Source organism: Arachis duranensis, chromosome 6, assembly GCF_000817695.3.
Source record: "Arachis duranensis cultivar V14167 chromosome 6, aradu.V14167.gnm2.J7QH, whole genome shotgun sequence".
NCBI classification, from domain to species: Eukaryota; Viridiplantae; Streptophyta; class Magnoliopsida; order Fabales; family Fabaceae; genus Arachis; species Arachis duranensis.
In genome coordinates, this window is record NC_029777.3 from 1585314 (window position 1) to 1607974 (window position 22661).

The window sequence follows — 22661 nt, forward strand, 5'->3', positions numbered from 1 at the left end:
AATACCTTTCCATCATCAAACTGAGCCCGGTAAACACGACCAAAGGACCCCTCACCAACAAGATGATCAATACTGAAGCTTCCAGTTGAAATCTGTAGATCAGCTATAGAGTATGATTTCACATTAGCAGGAGATGTGACAGTCTTCTTGATAATGGCAGGCTTCTTTGAAAGTTCATCCTCGTCAAATGATTTATGACGATCCATAGGTGGGGGTTTAAGATTTATTGAGGCAGAAGTTTCAAATGTCTTCATTTCAGTTATAGAGGAAGGTGGCACAGATTTCAATTCTGCATTATAATATATCAGAACAGTCAAAAGAGTAGGCATTTTCTGCAGATATAGGTATAAAAAAACTGCAAAACTACAATAAAAAAATTGTTCATCACAAAAAAAAATATGAATATGATAAACAAAAGTAACATAAAATAATGATGACCTCATTTGGGAAAGAGAAGGAGGAAAAAAGATAATCAAACAGTAAGCAAGATGCAAACCATGGAATTCATTTGAGGGAAGAGGAGCAAAGGACTGATTGTCCTGTTTTTCTAAATCTGAAGATGACTTCTTGGATTTTCTCTTCACCAAAAAGAATGCTACTATTGCCCCAACAACAATTATCGAGATCACAATTCCAGCTATGCCACCACCTCCAACACCAGATTTTTTGCTGCCTTCACTCATGTTGTTACTGCTGCCAGCATCTGAGGGGGAGGTAGTGGTGCTTCCGCCACCGGCTCTGTGGTGTCGATTGTTTTTAGGTAATGGTGGGGTCCCGGGAGGAGGTGGGGGTGCAGGTCCGGAGCTCCATGTATTACCACCAGTCCTGTCATTAATTTAGTCCCATTTTTAAGATTTAGAGAGATTTAGGATGAAAATCAGATTCTCATTGCAATGCTTACTTTAAATTTATGCTTTTCAATTGTTCTGGTATCCATCCAGTAAAATTATTGTTTTCCACATTCCTGAGAATAATTTACATAAATAAATAAAATTAGTTTCAAGTTCTCTGAAAATATATTAAAAGGACATTTCAGGTATGTTATGTGAGCATGACAACACACAGATTTTCAAGAGGCAAATTAGCAAGGACATCAATAGTGCCTGTAAACTGGTTGTTCTGCAGATACCTGCACAAATATAAACAAGTCAACTTGGAATATAATCAATATGATGTAAAGTATTCACAGAAAGAATATTGATAATCTAGATTCTCACATGCTGGTAATGCCTGAAAGTGAGCTCAAAGTCTGCGGAAGGTCACTTGTCAATAAATTGAAGGAGAGATCCCTGCAAAAAGTTAAGAGAATTTGTTTTATCATCTTGGTCCTAAATAATCAGAAAAACCAAATATAGCCTCAGCAGTAAAGAGTACCATATGATATGAAAGAGAGTGTGCAATAGTATATATGAAATTTGACAGATGACAGTGAAAAATCTCTTAACATGCAACCGAAGTAATACCGTGAAACTTTTAGACTGCACATGAACAATAACTTGACAGCCATCTAGATTACATTTCTATACAGTTCACAGGAGGAGGAAGTCTCACAATGAAGAGAGGGTAGAAAGCTTCATGAAGTTAACGTTCAATCCTTGCTGGAACTGATTGTGAGCGAGATTCCTATGTTCTCAAAAACAATAAAAAAAAGTTACTCCAATAGCTCATGGAGCTGGTTGATAAGGTATTATTATGATAAATGCTCAAGAAGATAATTACATACAGGTCTGTAAGAGAGGTCATATCAGAAATAGAGTAAGGGATTGCCCCAGTGAAGTTATTATAAGCCAGATTTCTGCATACAAAGAATTAATTATGTTAGAACTTATAATCATAATATTATGGGTGAAATAAACTTAAGGGTAACAACCATATATATATATAGAAACATACAAGCGCTGCATATTTGGAGGAAGCTGGTATGGTATGCCACCTCCAAGATTGTTGCTACTCAGGTCTCTACAATAAAAAGAAGAGTCTCATCGCGAGTTACATTTCCACACAAAACTGGATATTGTATGAAAGAATAGTGAATCTTACAGGTTGGTCAAAGATGTCAAGGGTTGTAATCCATAAGGCAATGTTCCCGTTAGTTTAAGATTGGATAACTTACTGGTAAATAAAACAATAATTTTAGAAATCAGCATCAAAATGCAATCATGATAAAAAGTGGTATAAAGTGAAGAGGAGTGTGAGACTACATCTCTGTAACTCGGTTGTTTGAGCATGTTATGCCTTTCCAATATTGTCCACACGGATCATCACCATTCGCTTGCCAACCTAGCTGTGAAGGTGAGTTCATAGATTGAAATAAAATCCTTATAGCGGCCGCTGCATCAAACATCAGAAAAGAGATAATTTAGCAAACTCAAGACATGCATTCATCATCATTGATTTTACATATCTAAAGATATGGGATAACTCTCTAGACAAAGTGAACCATTAAGCAGTAACCTTCAATATTTTACTTCTATACATAAGTATACAATCTGGGTGCTTAGTCTTAAATCTAAATTTAGAAATTATGGATAGTAAAAAAAAAAAGAAGACAAAAGGCAGCCCCTTTCTCCAGTGACTTAAGGAAAGAAAACCTACAGATGATACCACACACTTATAATGCAACCAAGCATTTAACAATGCACGCTGAAAGGATGAAGTAACCATTTTATATTTAGCAAAAGGTATCCCATGAAAACAATAATGACAGGGAAGGAATGAAATTAATCCACAAATAGCATGACACCGACAAAATAAGTACATAGAAAATATAGCTCTGGCTGGCACAAACACAAAAGGGAGAATAATCATCTTTGTGTTGAAATCATTAAGACTTTAGGCAAAGGAGGCACCAATAAGAATATTAGGAATCTAAATAAAGAGTAACATTATTTCAACTATCAGAAATGAATAGATCAGCTGGATAAACAGAACTGTAGTGGAAAGTGGAAACAGAGAGCAAAAACAAAAAAAATAGAGTGAAGACAGCATAACACAATGCAAGAGACCCAAGCTAGAAAGTGTGATGAAAAGTAAACTGAAATGAACGAAGACAGTGTTGATGTGTTGACTAACCATCATTCGGATCTGTGTTACCATTAACAGCAACGGGCATCCAATGAAGAATGCAGTTACTGGTAAACAACAACAACAGTAGCAGCACCCTTCTTCCACCCTCTCCTACCGCCATGTTTATTTCTGCTCACAACCCAGAAAGCTAAAAGCTAAAGGGGGATGAATATGGAGTCACCCCTTTTGGCCAAGTTTCAATTTTTCTAATGATTTTACGGGATTATGCACCCACCATACCCAAGTAAAGCTGGCTAGCACGAATCGCCACAAGAATCCAAAGCCACAGAAAATTTCTGTATACTTTATCACTCCCTCTACTCCGACTCCAAACCAGACATGATACCGAAAAACATGACACAAAAATAATTACTTTAATTTTATTTTATAATAAACTAAATATTAGATACAATAAATAATAAAAATATTTAATTTATTGAATACAAAATATACTAATTTAGTATCTCCATACATAATAATATCTTTATTTATATTTTATCTATTAAATATAATTTTGTGTTTTTATATCCATAAATCTATAAACACCAAAAAAAAAAATATCCATAAATGTATTCATAAACAAACTCATCCCAATTCACAAGTGACTCTGACTCTCTCTTTCAATATTTCTCTTTCACGGTACATATATATGCCTAGACCAGTAATTTTATTAAATTCTGACTCACATAAAATTAGTAAAAAAAATAAATTATTAAATAAAATTTTACACTAATTTCATACCATTAAAATTATCATTAATAGTTATTTAATAATTATAAATCACAAAAATAATTGACCTTTAATTTATATTTTAATCGTTACATTATTTTTGTTATTATTATCGATTTTGGATTTTTGCTTACCAATTTCAATAAGCCAATTTAGGTAGCTTTCGATGTGCACAAAGCACAAACATGTAAGGCACGCACGCCTCAGGCTATGGTGAAAATTGAAAAATAACAAAAAAGAAAAATCATATCATATTTTGGTGGAATTCGTATATGTGGCTTTGATGGTGTGTCGGCTACCAGGTACCCAAATGAAAAATAAAAAATTATTAAAAAATGTTTTGCGTATAAAAAAAATAAAAAATTGTATTTATGTATATATATTAAATAAATCTTTATTAATGCAGCACTTATTAATAAAAGGTATTAATAATTATTTTTGAATAGTTTATACCGAAATAAATGCATTTAATAATAAAAAACAAAATTGTTTAATAACAAAAAAAATAATATAAATTATTTAAATAACATAAATTTAAGTTTTTTTTTTTTTTATCTTTTTAACATTACTAACAAGAAAAATGGTGGAAAAAGACTCGTGAACTATAGCCACTTCGGTTTGCTTTTACCTCCGTCTTTGTGTCTGTGAGGTTTCAATAATTTCAACGAGTTTTGTTTAGATTCTGGGATATAATAATAATGGAAACATGATGTATGCAATGCAATGAATCCAAGTCAAGATTACTACTATTATAAACTAGAACGTGGGATTCACCATTCCTTATTTCTCGTTTTGGAGTAATAATAATGGACCGACGATGGGATTTTTTTAAATAAAATAAAATAAATTATATCCAAATTATATCAAGCTAAATCTAACTCTGGTTGTAATAAAATATAAATTCAAATTAAATCAATTTAGTTTAATCGAATGATTATTTCACTCGTTTAAATAAGTATTAGGATTTAAATATTATTTTATATAATAAAATTTAAACTATAATAAATTAGTCTTTGATTTATCAAATTGAGAAATATCGTGAAAAATAATAAAATAAATTCAAATTGATAAAATGTAAATCGCAATCATTTAAATAAAATTATATTAGATTCAAAAATAAAATTAAATTGTTACAAATTAAATCATAACCAAGTATACGAATTTTATCTTTTAAATTGATCTAATTACACGTACTTTTTTCAATTGTCCAATAATATAATCTTTTTGTCCGAGCAAACAAACGAAATATTGTATGAAGAGTTTTCAAGGCTCCCGATCCACTAGTCATCTTTTCTACAAACCTGAAACATCAAAGTTGGATTGCATCGGCATATAAATTCTCAATAAAAGAAGTATCTACAAAATACAAAGAAATACTACCTAACTCGAGACGAACATGTCTTGGCTTTCTTAGTAAGAATTTTTTGGTGTTAAGATTGGGAGTTCGGCTTCAACACTCTTAGAACAAGGCAACTACACATTCTTCTACTTCATCCAAATCATCAAGGTTATACTTAATAACTATAGGGGACTCCTCCTAGGACAAATTAAAAAGAGCTTCATCCCTCTCATTAAGAAAGAAAGGTCGGAGACATTCGACAGATCATATTTTGAAGAAATTATTTTTAAAATCATGGAAAGAATCATCAAAAATATCAAAGACCTTCCTCTCCTGAGCAGTTTGGAAGGAGATACAGCCCTATTTCTTAGAACTGAATGGTTTGGTAAGTTGGAAGAGATAAAAGAAAACTTTTGAAAAAAGAGGGAGGTCGATTTCACGGCAAAGCAGCTGGTAAATTTTAAAAAAATCCCAAGAATTATGATGGAATTGAGAAGGGGCAACTTTACAAAGACTAAAAATCTCGAACTCAAAATCAGAAAAAGGAAGGCTAACTCCAAACTTTATAAAAAAGCATTCGTACACATATATGAAATGGTGTTCCGACTTGTCAAGTCGAGGGAAACAAAATCTTTCCTCAAGATCGACAACTATAATTTTATATTTACTCTTATCCTCCAGATCTCTACACAACCTATGCTGTCTACGAAAGGTCTCGGCATATTCATTATCAATAACAGGGACAGCAGAAAGCACGGTTATATCTACCCAATCTAGATTGGATGGGACTTTAAACGACATGTTGAGTATTACTAAATGAGATATAAAGCTATACCTACAAATACAACAAAAAAAAAATCATCACTACAAATTGGTAAGCCAGGCAAGACAAATAAAAACATTCCGATAAAGTCACAAAAGGTCGGACCACCTCCAACAAGCAAAAAAAGAACTTCAAAGTTCTCAAAACCTCTTATGACCCAAATCTTTGAACAACACCACTACAAGTTTGAAATTGCACCGTTTCTAGAAGGGAAAAATGACACCATTTGGGACACCAAAAGGCAAAATTTCACACTCAAATGCACAATAAAAAAATAAAATTTTTAAGAAAAAAAAACAACAAAGCAATCACGAAGAGCATACCAACAAGAAATCGTTATCATTTACGTCAAAAAGATAGTACCAGAAGTATGTCACCCAGCAAAAACACAAAAATACAAAAAATAAAGCTCAAAAGGCCAAAGAACCAACCTTAAAGAAATACGAAGCGGGAAGAATGCATGAAAATAACAAACACACGAATATTCTAAGTTTTCCAGGAAAAATGCGAAGCAAAAATTTAGAACCTCAAGACAGAGAAATCTTGAAAAGGTTGTGATGAAGAAAATCAAAGGCTTGGAGAAAGGGAGAGTGATGCATAAAACATTTCAAAAGAAGAAAAAAGAAGAAAAAGAAAATTGTTTGAGTATTTATAAGACACCAAGGGTAAAAGAGTAATTTCATCCCTCCCATTTATGACGTGCACAGTTACCAAATTAATTGTAGAGAAACGTGTAAATGATTGCGAAAAGACATGACACCTCAAGTTCATAAACACACGTTGAGTATCCGACCTAACCCCTAGAAAGGCAGCATGCCCAACATGATGCACTAACACACATGAGACCAGTCTAATATACAAATGTTCGAGTCTGACCTCATGAAGCTCGCACTCAAGTAGAGGCACTATTCATACCCTGGCCTAAAAACATAGCCAGACTCAAAATGAATGAGGTCAAATTAAGAGAACCAGTCCAATAAATACCTACCTAACCTTGTAGAAGTCAGACACTGCAACAAGGGTCTGTCCCTACTTATCCAAATAAGTAATCGACTTCTAAGATATCTCTAATTCATCTAGAAGGGAGATCTCAATAACTTTCCTAGAAAAAGAGAACGGTTATCCACCAACAAAAGTGGAACTACTCTAAAAAATAGTTATGTATTCTACTATAAAAGTATAGATATACTGACACCTTTAAGTATATTCATAACCCAATCTACTAAAAATATGCTTAAACCCTTACTAACTTAAGTATCGGAGTCCCTTACAGATACTATCCCCTACCTCTTCACAAACAATTCGGACATATTCACTTTCGTTGGAGAAGACGTCGGACATACGATTTAAAAGCGCTTGGACCTCATATTCAAACCCAAAGCAATCCAATTTTAGATAACCCTCAAACAATATTCATATAACTAATCATAATTTTCTTTTAAGAAGAAGTTTATTCTTACAATCGGAGGATGCGCTACAAAAAGCAAATAGCACTAAATAGTTATTTTTAACTTACAAATTTAAACAATTAATTAATTTATAAAAAAATTCTAAATAAAAATATTTTAAAATTTGTAGTAGATATATATTCAAATTCAATATTAACTTTTNNNNTAATTTTAATATACAAATAATATTTTTATTATTTTAGGATGGTGACTAAACAACACAGCCACAATCCACAAATTTTTCACTTTATTTATCGGTGTGATTATTTGGCCAACTCCCAAAATAAATCTATCACATGTTCTTGTCCTGTGTGAATTTTCAAGGTTTGTGTGATAGATATTTTATAACGTAATCAATTGTAGGTCTTATAATAGAAAACTGATTAGTCGCAGAGTTTAAAGAGCCCCATAGATGTAGACAGAAAACTCCACGTTTGAAATGTTACAAAAGCACTTTCCAAGGGTACTGGATGGAAAATACTATAAAGTGTGTCCTAAGGAGGGAATTGTTATACTTATTTGGAATGACACCACTTGTGCAATACATTGGCCTCAACAATAGCCATGAAGAAACATTCCATGTTCAGCAATGAACATATAACTCTAATGAAAGTGATAGAACGGGGTGTTATCGGTTCGGTTTGATTTGATTTTGGATAAAAAACTAATTGAATTGATATGTTCGGTTTTTACAGATATACAATCGTTCAATTTGCTGTTTTTACAATAATTGAATCAAATCAAATCGAACCAATAGTGATTTGGTTCAATCGATTTTTTGGTTTTTAATTTCTAATGAGTAAAATATGAATCACAATAATTAGAGGTTTAAAATAGTTAATAATTAGAGGTTGGAAATTTTTGTTATTAGGTTAAAGATTAAAATGATTAAAAGATTGAAATTGATGCATATGTTCGGTTCAGTTCGATTTCTATCGAGCCAATCGAAAATCAAACCGAACCGATTGGTTTTGTCAGAACAAACAAAAAAAAAAACCATTTTTTTCGATTTTTAAATCGATTGTTATAATTTTCGGTTCGATTTGCGATAATTTTCGGTCCAAACTTACACAGTTACACCCCTTAGAACCAAAGCATAGGAAGCTAATTTCAAGTTCTGAATTAAATTATTATTATGTGTTTGTGAGACATCAATTTATAAATGCAGAGTCACGATTCAGCGGTCCTCCTAGGTAATAATTGGATCGAAGCCAATAATTGATGAATGAAACTTTCATGGTAACCTTATTATCAAAACACTAGAATACAAAATTTATGGTGTCAGGAGGAATCCCACCCGTGAAGCGTTTCAGTGAGAATCCACTATGTGTAATTCATTTGAAGTTCTGTTTGGTGTGAAATCTCTTTCATTGCCATGACATAAAGAAGAAGAAGAAAATCATAATTAGCATATTAATTAGACTGTGTGTGCTGATTGGATCATTTTCAAATCTAACTTTTTGAGTCTCACAACAGACTCTACATGTCCTCTCAAAGTGTGCAATTCCCCCAGCCTGCATGCATTCATTATCAAATGGGACTTGTCAAGGATTCTTATATAAAGGTAGCATATATAACATTTCTCATAAAATTATGGTGAAAACTCACGTACAGTTAGCTGGCTAGACGTGAAGTTGATAATTGAGAACTGTTAAATGATTTTTGACTAAATTATTATCTATTTTCAATTATCAACTTCACGTGAAGACAGCTACATGTGAGATTCCACCTAAAATTATATATATTAAAGTACCTGGCTATTTCGGCGCGGCGCCTGGCTTGTTCAGCTATCCAAGAAGAGCTCCTCTCGTTGGCTCCGAGGTCCACAGCCATGAGTCCTTGCAGACTCCTCTGAGAAAGAACCCACTTTGCAGCCCTGTCTTCCTTTCCATAGTCTTTCTTTGATGTAAAAGCAGTCTTTTGATGAAACACACAAGAACATTTCAATAAGCAAGATCATATCCTATCTTATTGGGACCAAAGTCAATAAAAGAAAAAATATCTGCACTAACCTTCTTGTCAAATACCAGATTCCAGGCTTCTCCACTCAAAGCATAGCGCACTATGAACTTAATGATGTCCAAAGGCACATAAAACACTAAACTATATAACCATATAACACCAGCCCACTGCCATCCAATTCCTCTTATATAAGCAAAACTGATGTGTGCATAGACAGCAATCAAGGTGGCTACCTGAACAGTTGGAGAGTTAAAAACAAAACCATTCGAAATTCGAGTCATACTTATTTGCAGTTGACATTTTGAGTAAACCTTACCAATTGAGCTATTACAAAGGCACACATTAGTAGAACTCCTGGTCTCTCTAGGAATGACCAGCCGCGGCTGCGAGTCACGAAAATTAAAGCTTGGCTGATGATGCTAACTTGCAGATATACAGCAGATGCAACTTTCTCACTGTCACTGGATAAGGATGCTACATGGAAGTGAGTCTGCAGTAATGCAACATTCAGCTTAAAAAAAATGTTTGTCCATGAATAAGGTCTAATTGCAAATTAGTTTTGTACCTCAAAGAAAGTGGTGTCAACTACTGCCCAGTAGAATAGGACAGTAACCAAAGCAAGGTATGTGCCAATGACAATTCCTGTGGCAAATATCTCTGGCAGCTTCCAACTATCAGGTGTAGGGGATGGCTTCACTCGGTCTTTCGATATGGTCATGATCGTGCCTAAACAATAAAATTATGAGTACAAAGTGGGGGTGTTCGCGATTTGGTTTGGATCAATCCAATCCGAAGAAGTATTACCATCATTCAGTATTGCAATAATAAGGACCATGAAAGGTGGGAAATCAAACTCCCAAATCAAAGCTAGGAGCACAAAGCCAAGCTGTAAGAGAGTTTAGGTAGATAAGTTGTATGGAACTCTAGAAAGTAGAAATGCGTGTGGAATAGAATTGGAACTTTGTTTAATTACCACTATCCTTATGGTGATGGAAACAGCATATATCTGCAATTAACAAAGCTGTCAATTTTGCCTCAAGTAAATGTGAAGTATCATGTAAGACTACTTTCTGGGAATCATGCTTTCAAGTTTAATTTCAACTCAACTGTATAATTTTTCATTCTCTGAAATATAGCTCGGCTAGTTAAGACGGCGCTGATGATCACACTTAAGCCAGGCTCAGTTAAGACCAGATCAGCAGCACCTCTTGCAGCATCTGTAGCATCTGACACAGCTATTCCAATATCTGCTTTCTTCAGTGCTGGGGCATCATTCACTCCATCTCCTGTCATTCCAACTACATGCTTCTTTTCTTGCAAAATCTTCACTATTTCATATTTATGTTCTGAAAGTATCACATTGATAAAATAATCAGTTAAACAGATCTAGCGAAACGGTATCATTTACAGAAATAATAGATAACATCATACAAAAGAAATTCATTTGGATCACTTCTTATTTGGATGCTAAGTATGGTTTACTTTTCTTAGAACAATTCTCAGAATAATGTACCAGGAAATACACCAGCAAAGCCATCTGCCTTTTCGATGAGCTCGTCGACTGGGAGTGCTTCATTTTCATCTTTTTCACGTCCCAATAAAGATGAAGAAGGATACATGTTTGTCCCCATACCAAGTCTTCTGCCAGTCTCCTTTGCAATTGCCAACTGATCCCCTGCATTTCCATGTAAACTAGCTCATATTTACATACATTAATCTTTTGGCCTAGAAATAAATATTTCCTTGCATAATAAGGGAGAAAAGTACCGAATTGGAGGCATATGTTATATCATTTTAAGTTCATTACTACATACTTACCTGTGATCATCTTAACACAGACTCCCAGGTTAAGTGCTCTCCTGATGGTCTCAGCACTATCATGCCTTGGAGGATCAAAAAGAGGCAACAAACCACAAAATGTCCATGGACCTCCAGGACCATCCTTGGATTTTTCAGGGATTTCCTGAAAGATTTTACCTTGAGTAAGTCCATTCAATTACTGATTCGGGTGCGTTTAGTGGAAGATAGATTAAGTGTAAAAAAATTGGGTAAGATGAGAGATTCAAGGTGTTCTTTTGGGTTCCATCCTTTTACCCAATCCCTTTAGGAGGAACTTGACTCTTGTTTGACCACATTTGTAGGCCATTCTTAAAATTATTTATGTACAAAAAAGGTTTATATTTTTAGTACACAATCAATTACCAAGCATGGAAATAGAGGAATGGCATGCCACGCTACCTGATACGCCACTGCAAGAGATCGCAGTCCCCTCTCAGCAAATTTGTCAATGATTGCATGCACTTTTCTAGCAATCTCGTCTTTCTCTTGGCACATATTTAGAATCTGGTTTTCAAGAAACATGTTAAAGAAGCTTTATGAGTTTTTTATACAAAACTAAAGGAAATGACAAGCATCTTATACTAGGACTAAAAATTAGACACCTGTTCGGGTGCTCCTTTGCTGGCCCTGTAAAAGTTACCCTCTGAATCAATATATGTGATTGCTGTGCGTTTATCTACTGGATTGAAAGGTAGAAAATGAAGCTCAGTAATGTTTGCACGTGCCTGCAGAGAAATCATAGAAGGGGGTTTGAAAACATATGCATTGGCATTGTTGTATCAAAGTAACACGGATGTCTTTACCTCCTTTGGATCAGCTAGCATGTTAACAATGGCACTGTCAATGGCATCTTGGTTTTCCAGTCTGGATGCTCTGGCTGCTAATAGAATAACCATATCTCTGTCCATGTTTCTGTTAAAGACCTGTTCAACAATATCTCAATAAGGACAATAACAACAGAGATAATGACCTTGTATGTCATCTCCTTCTCTTACCTCTACAAGGTTTCGATCAACGGTTAACCGGTTTAGTGTAAGAGTTCCAGTTTTATCACTGCATAGGACATCCATCCCAGCCATTTCTTCTATGGCAGTCATTCTCTTTGTGATGGCTCCCTTGAAAGAAGAACAAAGAGCATATTGAGTATCAAGCATAAATATCTTCCAATAACAAATTGTTGAGAGTTTTACCTGTTGAGAAAGACGATGAGAGCCGATTGCAAGTGTCACAGACAGTACTGTAGGCATGGCAATGGGTATTCCTCCGATCAAGAGAACAAGAAGGTTGTTAATTCCATCCCTGTATGAACGATGCTCCACTGGGAACATTATGATTATTTCAAGTAGCATCCCTATAGCTATAGAGCAAATGCAGAAGTTACCAATTGAAGTAAGGACCTGCACAAAAGATACTTAAATAATTGGGCTTGTTAAAATTACCTGATACAAAATATGTTAACAAGTTTCCAAATTTACCTTCTGAAAGTGCCCAACAACTTCTGTGCTATCTACCAAATGTGCTGCCTTTCCGAAAAAGGAATGAACTCCTGTTGCTATCACTACAGCTTCAATCTCTCCCTGCTTACATGTTGAACCTGAAAATACCTCATTACCTGTTCTCTTTGTGACAGGTAGAGATTCTCCGGTAAGCGCAGACTGCATAAGAAAGCATCTTGATTCTTGATACCATTAAACAACAAATAATTGTAGTTGTAGCAAATGAGTGTAGTATTAGATTTCTTTATTTCTTTGAGAATGACTTGCCTGATCAATTTTTAGAGGGTCCCCTTCGAGCAATCGAGCATCGGCTGGAACGATATCTCCTAGCTTTATGCTGATTATGTCTCCAGGTACTAATATAGCTGCATCTTGCTCTTGCCATAGCCCATCTCTTAGAACCTGCAAAATTGCATATAATGCAATTATACTCATTAATGGCAAGGAATCACTCTATGTAACATATGCATATAATATAGCTGATGAATTCCAGAAACAGATGTCAAAGAGAAAGAATAATACCTTTGTTTTAGGAGCTAAACGAGCCATTAGTGCTGCTGCAGCATTACCAGCATTATTTTCTTCTATGAAACTTATTGTTGAGTTTATTACCAGCAGGCATAAAATTCCTACAAAGTCTTGCCAATCAGGACCTTCCCCCTGAAAATATCTCTCCAAATAAGTACCCAATGAATGGTTAAAGAACCATGTGATGAGGGACCAAAGGATTGAAGAGTGAAGGTGAATATGTTCTCTACTTACTCCCCCATTAGCAAGGATAATGGCCATCAATGCTGCAGCTTCCATAACCCATGATAGAGGATTCCACATAAAACTTAGAAATTTCAGTATTTTATTCTCCTGCAATAACAGTTGAGGATGAGGTTATAGTTAGAAGAATTTCTTCAATTATATGCAAAAGTTCTTGCTAGTCAATGAGCTATGGATGGTGACCTTTGATACGAAATCCATCGGCCCTTTCAGCTTTATTTTGATTCAATTTTATTCCAGAAGTTTTCAATTTCCATTACATGTACCCCTAGTAGCTAAATTTTCAAGAAGTTTAGCACTAATGCATTGACAGTACTTGACAACTAGGAGCCAATTTGCTTGTGTTGAAGGCTGTCCTTGTGAAATTATTGATAAATTAGTCGTAAAATTCTTGATTAAATTTGATGCAAATCGAAAATTTTTGAGACAAATTGAAATAAAATAAAACTTATGAGTATTTTAAAACTTTTGACAAACTTCACCCTTAAATTAAATTTTTGTAAATAATATGAAACTAGATTTCTTGTGGTGGAAGAAACAAACAGGAACACCTTGAAGTTTGATCAAGACGAACTAATGACAGCAGAATGCTCATATTCAACCTCCAATATTATCCTATTCCAGTTCAGCATTTCCCTTCTATGATTAAGCTCTTTCAAATAACTACATAGTTGTAACTCTGATGCATATATCTTATTGGATAACCAGTTCTACTTCTATCAAGCTTCACATGCAGAAAATCATATATTTTTCAGAGAAGATTGTTCTTAGCTTACTTTCCTCTCTTCAAGTTTGTTGGGGCCAAATATCTGCAGCCGGGCTTCAGCGTCGTCAGATGAAAGTCCGGTTCGCGATGTTCGCAACTGTTGAAATACTTCTTCCAATGGTATGCGCTCCTGACCAAAATTATTGAGTGCTACTTGTTCAACAATTTGCAAAGATTGAGGATGAAACTGAAAATGCACTATTGTACTGACTATCCTGCATTTGTTAGATTACTTACCAAATCAATACCATCTCGGTTGAAATTCTCAGGATCAAGCAGAGGCTTATCCAGTTCCTCAGCCATGTTACAACTACAAATTAAGCAGATTCAGTTCTTAGGATTAGTGAAGTGCAGTAAGTTCAATAATTAAGACCATATAATAATCCATATATCAATATATAGTTCAAACTTAGAGTATTACCTGCTTTTCCAAGAGAGGGAGGTTACACAAAAATGAATCAAAGAAGGATGGATAGTTCCATTACTTGCATATCTAAATGGAATTGGTGTCTGACTGGTTGGTAAAAATCCATGCAGCATGCATATTGTGGGTTCCAAGTTCCAACAAAGTTTAATTAGATTTGACCATGGATATGCAACACCAAGAACATAACAAGACCGTTGGTTTCAACTACCCTTCATAACTTGCCTATTCCTTCATCAACCTAACTAACCGTCTTCAATTAGTAGCATACTAACATATATGTGCTCATCTTTATATATTCATTAAAATATGACCAAAATGTTCTCTTGACAATTACGTGGAGTTTACCACGTATGGCGTATACATAGCAACACAGTACAGCACGTTTTTCCAATTATTTTATTTGTATTATATTGTTATATGAATTTCTTCTTCTATTTTAAATTAATTGAAAAATTCCTTTTTAAACTATGTATATGCATTTGAACCACAAAAATAGAAAAAACTTGATGTTACAAGATATATGCTACCTTGAACTAGGAAAGATATTATTGTAGTTTGTGTTCGAATGTAAATATTGTTTGGGAGCTCCACTATCTTAAGGCCATTGACATGAGGGAGTGAAAAATTGTTGACAATAGTGCTCGCGTTTGTTTTGAGGTACTGAGACCGGTCCGGGTTAACATTTGAACCGGATAAGTAAACAAATCGACCAAATTTAAAAAACCCGATCAAATCCGATTTAAACCAAGACTCGAACCGGAGCTGGGACTCGAACTTGAGTTATTCAAGTTGCAAAAACACCCTTGCAACCACTAGGGCAGGTCTTCTCTTGGTGTTCTTTGGTGTGTTTTAATAAATATATTATTAATTATTAGACATATCCTAATTAACCACTTGTCTATTAATTCTTTTACTCATGAAAATTTAAAATATTTTTTATTTTTTTATTCTAATGAATAGTATTTATATTAATTTATTTTATTTTTTATTTTATACTTACTTTTTTAAAAAATAATTATTGTTTAATTATAGAAGCTTGTCATCTAATCTTCTAACCTCTTTGATCAAGCTTGACAGAAGAGTCAAAGCTTCTGAGTACTCCTTATTTTCCATCAGAAGTGCTGCAAGTCTTGCCTCAACTCGCTGCCTCAGGAATGTACGCTTCTCAGCATAAGTCCACTGCACCATTTCTCTGCAAAGCACAATTTGAAGATCAGATGTCCCTGGGATTTTAGCAACTGCGTCAATTATCCCCCTAACTATCTTTGCAGTTTTTGCCTTGGGTATCACAGAGAAAAAGGGCCTCAATTGTGTGAGAAGGCTGCGTAGATCCTCTCCTCTATTCTCTTGCCTTAGAAGGTCAGTAAGGTTTGTGATCGCCTGCTCTTTCATACGCAGAGCTTCGGGTGAGGAAGAAGGATCCTCAAGTACACGATAAAGAATAGAGATAGCCTCAGATGGGTCTTTGGCCTCAACAGCAAGAGCAAGTGACTCTGTTGTTGCAGCAAGATGAGTTGTAGCCATGGCTCCTGTTGGGAAAAGCTCTACAACAAAACATTTATAACATGAGTTTTGGAAATAAGAAGCAAAAGTAGCAACTTCTGCATTACTATCATTTTAATAATTTTAACATTTAAATAATCTGAACATTTAAGCCTTGCATTAAGACTTGTTGGATCAAATTTTCTATTCTATAATTCAGATTGGTTGCAGTAGTGAAACATATACTTTTTTCGTCAGTGTTGTCCATGGTATGTATTGTACAGCATTAGCAACCACAAATGGCAAGCGCATAAAGAGAAAAAAGTTTGTTTATATTAGGTCGGTTCAGTTAATGGCAGTTTTTCAAATAAAAATCAAGTTTATCAAATGTACTGTAAAAGTATCATCATAAAACCAAAGGCAAATTACACACATGAATCACCCCTTTTGAGGTTTGATGAAATAAAAACCTGACCCCCTATTTCTAAAATCATGCATTGACCTCTGAAATTTAGGTAATAATATTGTTCTATCTATCTATCTTATCTACCTATATTCTATTTGATTTTTTTTGCAAATAGGTTATCCAGGTTTTTTTGGAGCTATTTTCCCACCAAAATGTTTTTATATATTACAGAACAAGTTGAGCCTTCTTTTCAGCAGAATGGTGGAAAACTTGTTTCCACCAAAGAAGGAATTGTTCAGCCGTTCCTGTCAAAGGTTAAATAAAAATAAGGTTCAAACATAACAATAGAGATAGTTCTTCATGATGTAAAGGTTAGTGTTTAGAATTTTTATTGATTGAAATAAATCATGTAAAGGTTAAAAATACAATAACAAAATTAACATGCTAACAAAATTATCTTGTTTGTACATTAATTTTTTTAGGAACTAAAATATTTATTTTTAAAATTTTTGAAAACTGATTTGAATAATTACTCTGCCAAAAAAATAAAATAAAAACTAATTTATTTGTCAAAATAAAACCTTAAAAATTAATCTGTGTATTAATTTTTGAAACTAAAATATTCACTTCTACTAATTTGGGTAATTACTTTCAATAAATAATTAGAAGGTTAAAAAAACAAAAAACAGTAATTCAACAGCTAATTGCAAATAAAAAAACAGAACCAAATCATTCACCCGAGACATCTACACTCTAGTTGAAGAGATTCAGAGAGCGGGGGTGAAGGATGTGGAGGAATGCGACTGTTTACTGCGCTGATTGCAACGCGGAGGACGACAGCGGCTGCGAGCTGCGCGGAGGATGACGGGCGACGGCTTCGAAGTGCGACTGCGGGCGACGAGCGATGAACAACGGCCGCTTCGACTGCGAGGGTGGGAAAGGGGGACGCAGGGACTGCGACGGTGGAGGGGATGACCGGCGGTGAAGAGGAGACTGGAGAGGGGCCGAGTCTGAGTGAGGGTTGAGGAAGAGAGACTGGACTCTGATACCTGTGAAAAATTAACTGGTCGGTCGACCGAACCGATACTTGGTCGGGTTTTTGAAAAAAGAGGCGTACGACGCCGTTTTAACAATCAGGAAATGGAAAAACCCAAAAAGCCCTATCTTCCCTCAGCTCTCTCGCCTCCTCTCACAACTCCAGAAGACCATAACCACTTCGAACGCAGCAGTCTCTGTTCTTCCATCTCGTCGCTGTTCTTCAACCAGTCCAGCCACCGCCGCCGGCCGCGATTCTCCAGCGTCGTCGCAACGCCTCTGTTTCGCAGTGTTTTTGCTGCCGTTTCGCCGTGCTTCTGCCGCTGTTCAGACGCCGTTCCGCCGCTACTCATCCCTCTGTTCAGCCATCTCCGTCGAGTTATAAAGCTTCAGCTCCCTCTCCCTCCTCTGTCGATTTTTCAGAACGCGTGAAAGCCTAAGGTAAGCTCCAGCTCCCTCTCCCTCCTCTGTTGATTTTCAGTTATTGTTTTAGTTTGTTGTTGTTTTAATTATTAGGTTGCTGTTCCAGACTTCCACTTTTTGTTTTGTTGTTGGTTTGCTGTATTAACTTGTTTTGTTAACTTGTTTTGATTATTAACTTGTGTTGTTATGTTCTTGTTTTGATATGTTCTTGATCTTATTAACTCGTTAATTTGATAACTTATTAGCTGGTCTTGTAAATCTTATTTGGTGGATTGTTACTTTGAAGGCGGATAAGATAGGGTCTAGAGTTCTCACTGACTTGTAACTGGCTGTGTCTGGGGTATTGTCTGTTACTATCAAACCAGGATTAGTACAGGTTATGTGAATGGCTGCCTATGTCAAATATGATCAACATGGATTACATGCTTTGTTTTGGTTCCTGGCAAATTGAAACCTTTGAATTTGTCCCGCTCTTGCTCAGTCTGCTCTGTTCTAGCTTCTAGGTATTAATTTTTTTTGTAACTATAATTGACTAATTGTTGTTAGTTAATATGTGAACTGTGATTTTTCATTACTGTGGTTTAGGATTGTGGATAATTTTGAATAATTGTTGTTAGTCAATCTGTGAACCTTGCTGTTGTTACTGGGTTGAATAATTTTGAATAATTTTGACTGTTGAGATTACTGGTTGGAGTGGGTTGCTGTGATATTGTAATTGAATTGTATTGTTATTGGATAATTTCGAAGCCCTGCAATTTTCGTCCCCTGAAAACAAAAAAGAAAAGGAAAATATCAAAATGCTTTTCTTCCATTTTTGTATTTCAATCTATTGGAAAGTTGAAACCAGATCAGTTTCTGTTCATAAGGTTTTTGTCCCTTAGAATTTGTGATTTTCTCTTTTAATCCCCGGTCCTTGTCGTTAGTTTGTCTCTTGTTAAATGTGATGAAATGCGACATGCAAGGGTTGGATTTCTGTATATCACGTCAGCATTTAACAGGACCCAAGACCAATCATCTTCTGAATTTTGCAGGGACTAAAAAGAAACTACGATTTTATGGGGACTAAAAACGTATTTGGGCAAGTTTTAAGTTCTATTACCCTCTGAAATCTTCTATTGATATGAAATTGTTCTTTACCATGAAGTCTTTAAGCTCATCATATAGTTTCTTCACAAGACCACAGCCATGCATCATAACACAAGTGCACACCTATAGTTTGAAAAGCTCTGCTTAGTTTTTGTCATTAACATTTCATTGCGCAGAACATGCAGTAAAAGCATAAAAATCGACAACAGCTAATTAATTGAACAAGGTTTTCAATCTGATAAGGAGAAACTTGATAATGCCTAATCGGCATTCATCAATCATACCTGAACGGTGTTTGCCCCAAGAAGATAATTTTGAATTATTTTTTTTTTGTTATTTGACTTTTGATTGTGTATTTGAATGACATCATAACATTATGGTTTAGATAGTACTTTTAATTTGGATGATATTTTAAACTTTATATTAGACTATAATTATGTTTTAGTGTCTTCATTTATATTTATTTATTATTTTATTATAAAATGGTTTTTTCAGTTGAATCACGGTCGAACCGGTTGAATCAGTGAATCAGTAACTAAAGCGGTTCAACCCATCCTATATCCAAGAGGGTGATTTGGTTATTTGGCAGCCTTATCTATCTTGCTGAAACGAAAACTGCAAAAAACAGAGCAAAGCATGAAAACATGAAGTCACTCACAGTCACAGCCAGTGTTTTGAACCCCACAAATCAGCCACCAGTCAACAAACTCCACTTCTTCCACTCTCACTCTCTCTCAATCTCACTCTTCTTCCCACACACATCATCAAACCTAAAATGCCACCATCAAAAGCCAATCATCACAGCATGCTCTTCTTCTTCTTCGATCGAAATCGACATGGTGAAGAACAACCAAGGAATCTACACCCCTAAGCACCCCAAAGTAGTCGTCCTCTGGGACCTGGACAATAAGCCCCCACGAGGACCCCCATACGACGCCGCACGTTCCCTCACACGCCTCGCAACTCACTTTGGCCACGTCGTCGACATCTCTGCCTATGCCAATCGCCACACATTCATCCACCTCCCGCAGTGGGTCCTACAGGATCGCCGCCAGAGAAAGCACCTCGACGTGCTGGAACGGAAGGGCCTGGTGGTGCCGTCGGAGCCCTACAGGTGTTCCGTCTGCGGGAGAAAGTGTCGCACCAATCTGGATCTGAAAAAGCATTTCAGGCAGTTGCATGAACGAGAGAGGCAGAAGAAGCTTAATCGGATGAGGTCCTTGAAAGGGAAGAAACGGCAGCGTTTTAAAGAGAGGTTTATTCAGGGGAATGAAAAGTATAATGAGGCTGCTAGGTCTCTCATTAGGCCCAAGGTTTCTTCCTTTTCTTTTTCTGTTAATCATCCTTGTTTTTATTTTGCTTGCTATATGTTAGTGCCATGTAATGTTGTTCATTTTTATGCATTGTTCTAGAATCATAACCAATTTGGGAGTTTGAGTCATAGGGATGGAGGAAACATATAGTGGGAGTGATAGCCACTAGTTGCTTGAGTTAGATTAGTCAGATTTTTTACAATAATAATAATAGGGTTCGGGTGTTACAAAGATGAGAAAAGAGACTACTTAGTGGATGACGATCGTATGATCATGATATTTCATTTGCACCAGCAACTATCTTGTATGTTAAGCTGAAATGTCATTCCATTTATGGTATGAGCATAATCCATTTGAGCACTCTAAGAAAACCTAATAGTTTCACAAATTATGTTGGATACACACCATATACATCAACTTGTTGAATTTGATTACATAACAAAGTAAAGCGTAGAGTTTTACATGAAATTTCTGCACTTACTCAACTTAAAGTTGGTTTGGCATATACATAAGGTTGATGTTTACACGCCTCACTGTAGTTACGATGAACAATTTGTTTCTGTTCCATTATGCAAACTTTTTCAGCTCATATTGTCATCTCTTTCTATATAGTATATTAGTATTTTATTTTTTGTTTCTTGTAACACAAGGTTGGTTATGGGCTAGCTTCAGAGCTGAGGAGGGCTGGGGTATATGTGAAGACTGTGGAGGATAAGCCTCAGGCTGCAGATTGGGCATTGAAGAGGCAGATGCAGCACTCAATGACCAGGGGGATTGATTGGCTGGTTTTGGTTTCAGATGATTCGGATTTCACAGAGATGTTGAGGAGAGCAAGAGAGAGGGAATTGGGGACAGTGGTGGTTGGGGATTGGGATAGGGCACTGGGGAGGCAAGCCGATTTGTGGTTTCCTTGGATTGATGTTGAGAATGGGAATGTCTCGGAGAAGGATCTGGTGATTGAGAAGAACAGGAGTAGAGCTCAAAGGGATGGTTTTGTCGTGGAAGAAGATGATGATGGGTTTTTTTCATTGTCGAGCTTTGACAGTGGTGGTGGTCATGGGAGTAGTGATTTGGATGAGCTTGTAGATGAACTTGCAGCAGTGAGGACTGATTTTACTGCGACAATTTCAGATGAGGATGAAGACGATTACATGTTGGGGAGTAGTGAGGATGAGTACATAGAAGATTATGATGAAGACAGTGATCAAGAAGATGATGGGTTCTATTGACATGGCAGCTATGAACCTTTGATTGATTCTTTTCTAAGAACAATTCTTATTATAGCGCCTTGGAATCTCAAGTGTCGCTGTATATATTCTAGTGGAAAGCTAAAATGTGGACCGAAAAGGAAAAAATTGTCACTTTTTTGGACCTTAAGGTACCAAAAAGTGGTGGGAATGATCTATCTTTGGAGGATTGAAATGAAGCACCACTATTTTTTCAAACAGGGATATGTTGGTTTCAGAATCAATTTTTTTATTTGGGGAGGAATGGGAATAACCAATTGAATGGATGGACTCATGGTTTACATTGCTTTGCATTGGTACACGGATAGCCGACGGAGTATGGTTTCTCCTGCTATAAAAATGAGGTCTTTGTTTTAACAATGCTGCTTGCAATTCTTTTTTCTTCAGCATTCTGCTGTAGGTAGTGCTAGCTCAAGATTCAAGCATTTGAATGCTATATATTTACTTTGAAGCATTTCAAATTATTTTTTCTTATTAATAAGACTATTTATTTCCCAAGTATATTGTAACCATATTTAACAGGGAAATTGAAGGCTTTTGTGTCATATATTACATGCTTTAGTAGTTCTATGTGATTATATTATGTTTGCATTGCAGGTTCTGTCTGCAAAGTTGTGTGGGAGACAAAACTAAAATGCATGATTTTCAACTTATCCTATACCACAATCAAATAAAAATTTGAGTTATAGCCAAGTATCTTCTTATCTTACTAGAATAAATGACTATTTGTATCCATAAAAGAGGATAACGCTGACATATGTATCCATGATAGATCAAAACTGATCTTATACCCACGAAAGTTGCCTTCCGTGTGACAAAAGTACCTTATTTTGGTTATGCACTTGCTTTGTTATTATCCGAAAGTACCCTATTTTGGTTATTTTGGTTATGCACTTGCTTTGTTATTATCCGAACTTACCTGGCAATCCAACCCTCCAAAATCCTATCCCTCTTCAATTCCATTTTTAATTTCAACCACCCATCTCTATTTCATGGTGGCAGC

At 35.6% G+C, this 22661-nt stretch overlaps 3 protein-coding genes and 1 pseudogene across 3 annotated transcripts in view; 1 reads left to right on the forward strand and 3 right to left on the reverse strand.

The window, feature by feature from the left end:
- LOC107491881 (protein STRUBBELIG-RECEPTOR FAMILY 7) overlaps positions 1-3426 on the reverse strand; it is a 6306-nt gene extending 2880 nt beyond the window's left edge. Inside the window, exons 1-11 of the mRNA XM_016112797.3 lie at positions 3073-3426; positions 2202-2331; positions 2041-2112; positions 1894-1959; positions 1724-1795; positions 1552-1623; positions 1218-1289; positions 1064-1129; positions 902-964; positions 497-825; positions 6-289 (exon numbers count right to left, since the gene is read on the reverse strand). Coding sequence (XP_015968283.1) covers positions 6-289; positions 497-825; positions 902-964; positions 1064-1129; positions 1218-1289; positions 1552-1623; positions 1724-1795; positions 1894-1959; positions 2041-2112; positions 2202-2331; positions 3073-3187 — 1341 coding nt within the window. The 5' untranslated portion in view covers positions 3188-3426. The remainder of the gene's footprint in view (positions 1-5; positions 290-496; positions 826-901; positions 965-1063; positions 1130-1217; positions 1290-1551; positions 1624-1723; positions 1796-1893; positions 1960-2040; positions 2113-2201; positions 2332-3072) is intronic.
- A 5089-nt stretch (positions 3427-8515) lies between these two features.
- Positions 8516-14598, reverse strand: LOC107491880 (ATPase 10, plasma membrane-type). Its single transcript, XM_016112796.3, has 21 exons — positions 14477-14598; positions 14250-14369; positions 13465-13563; positions 13225-13362; positions 12970-13104; positions 12682-12861; positions 12397-12603; positions 12202-12321; positions 12010-12129; positions 11809-11931; positions 11606-11710; positions 11186-11330; positions 10881-11042; positions 10475-10713; positions 10341-10373; positions 10172-10253; positions 9933-10093; positions 9684-9857; positions 9418-9600; positions 9159-9322; positions 8516-8919 (listed from the first exon to the last, which is right to left on the reverse strand). Exons 1-21 carry the CDS (start codon positions 14540-14542, stop codon positions 8823-8825), a joined length of 2853 nt encoding a protein of 950 aa, XP_015968282.3. The 5' UTR covers positions 14543-14598; the 3' UTR covers positions 8516-8822.
- Positions 14599-15662: 1064 nt separating this feature from the next.
- On the reverse strand, positions 15663-16283 carry LOC107491769 (26S proteasome non-ATPase regulatory subunit 11 homolog; annotated as a pseudogene).
- A 1020-nt stretch (positions 16284-17303) lies between these two features.
- Positions 17304-22205, forward strand: LOC107491884 (uncharacterized). The gene is made up of 3 exons (XM_016112800.3): positions 17304-18030; positions 19594-20411; positions 21062-22205. The coding sequence occupies exons 2-3, from the start codon at positions 19743-19745 to the stop codon at positions 21638-21640; spliced, it is 1248 nt and encodes a 415-aa protein (XP_015968286.1). The 5' UTR covers positions 17304-18030; positions 19594-19742; the 3' UTR covers positions 21641-22205.
- Positions 22206-22661: the final 456 nt, after the last annotated feature.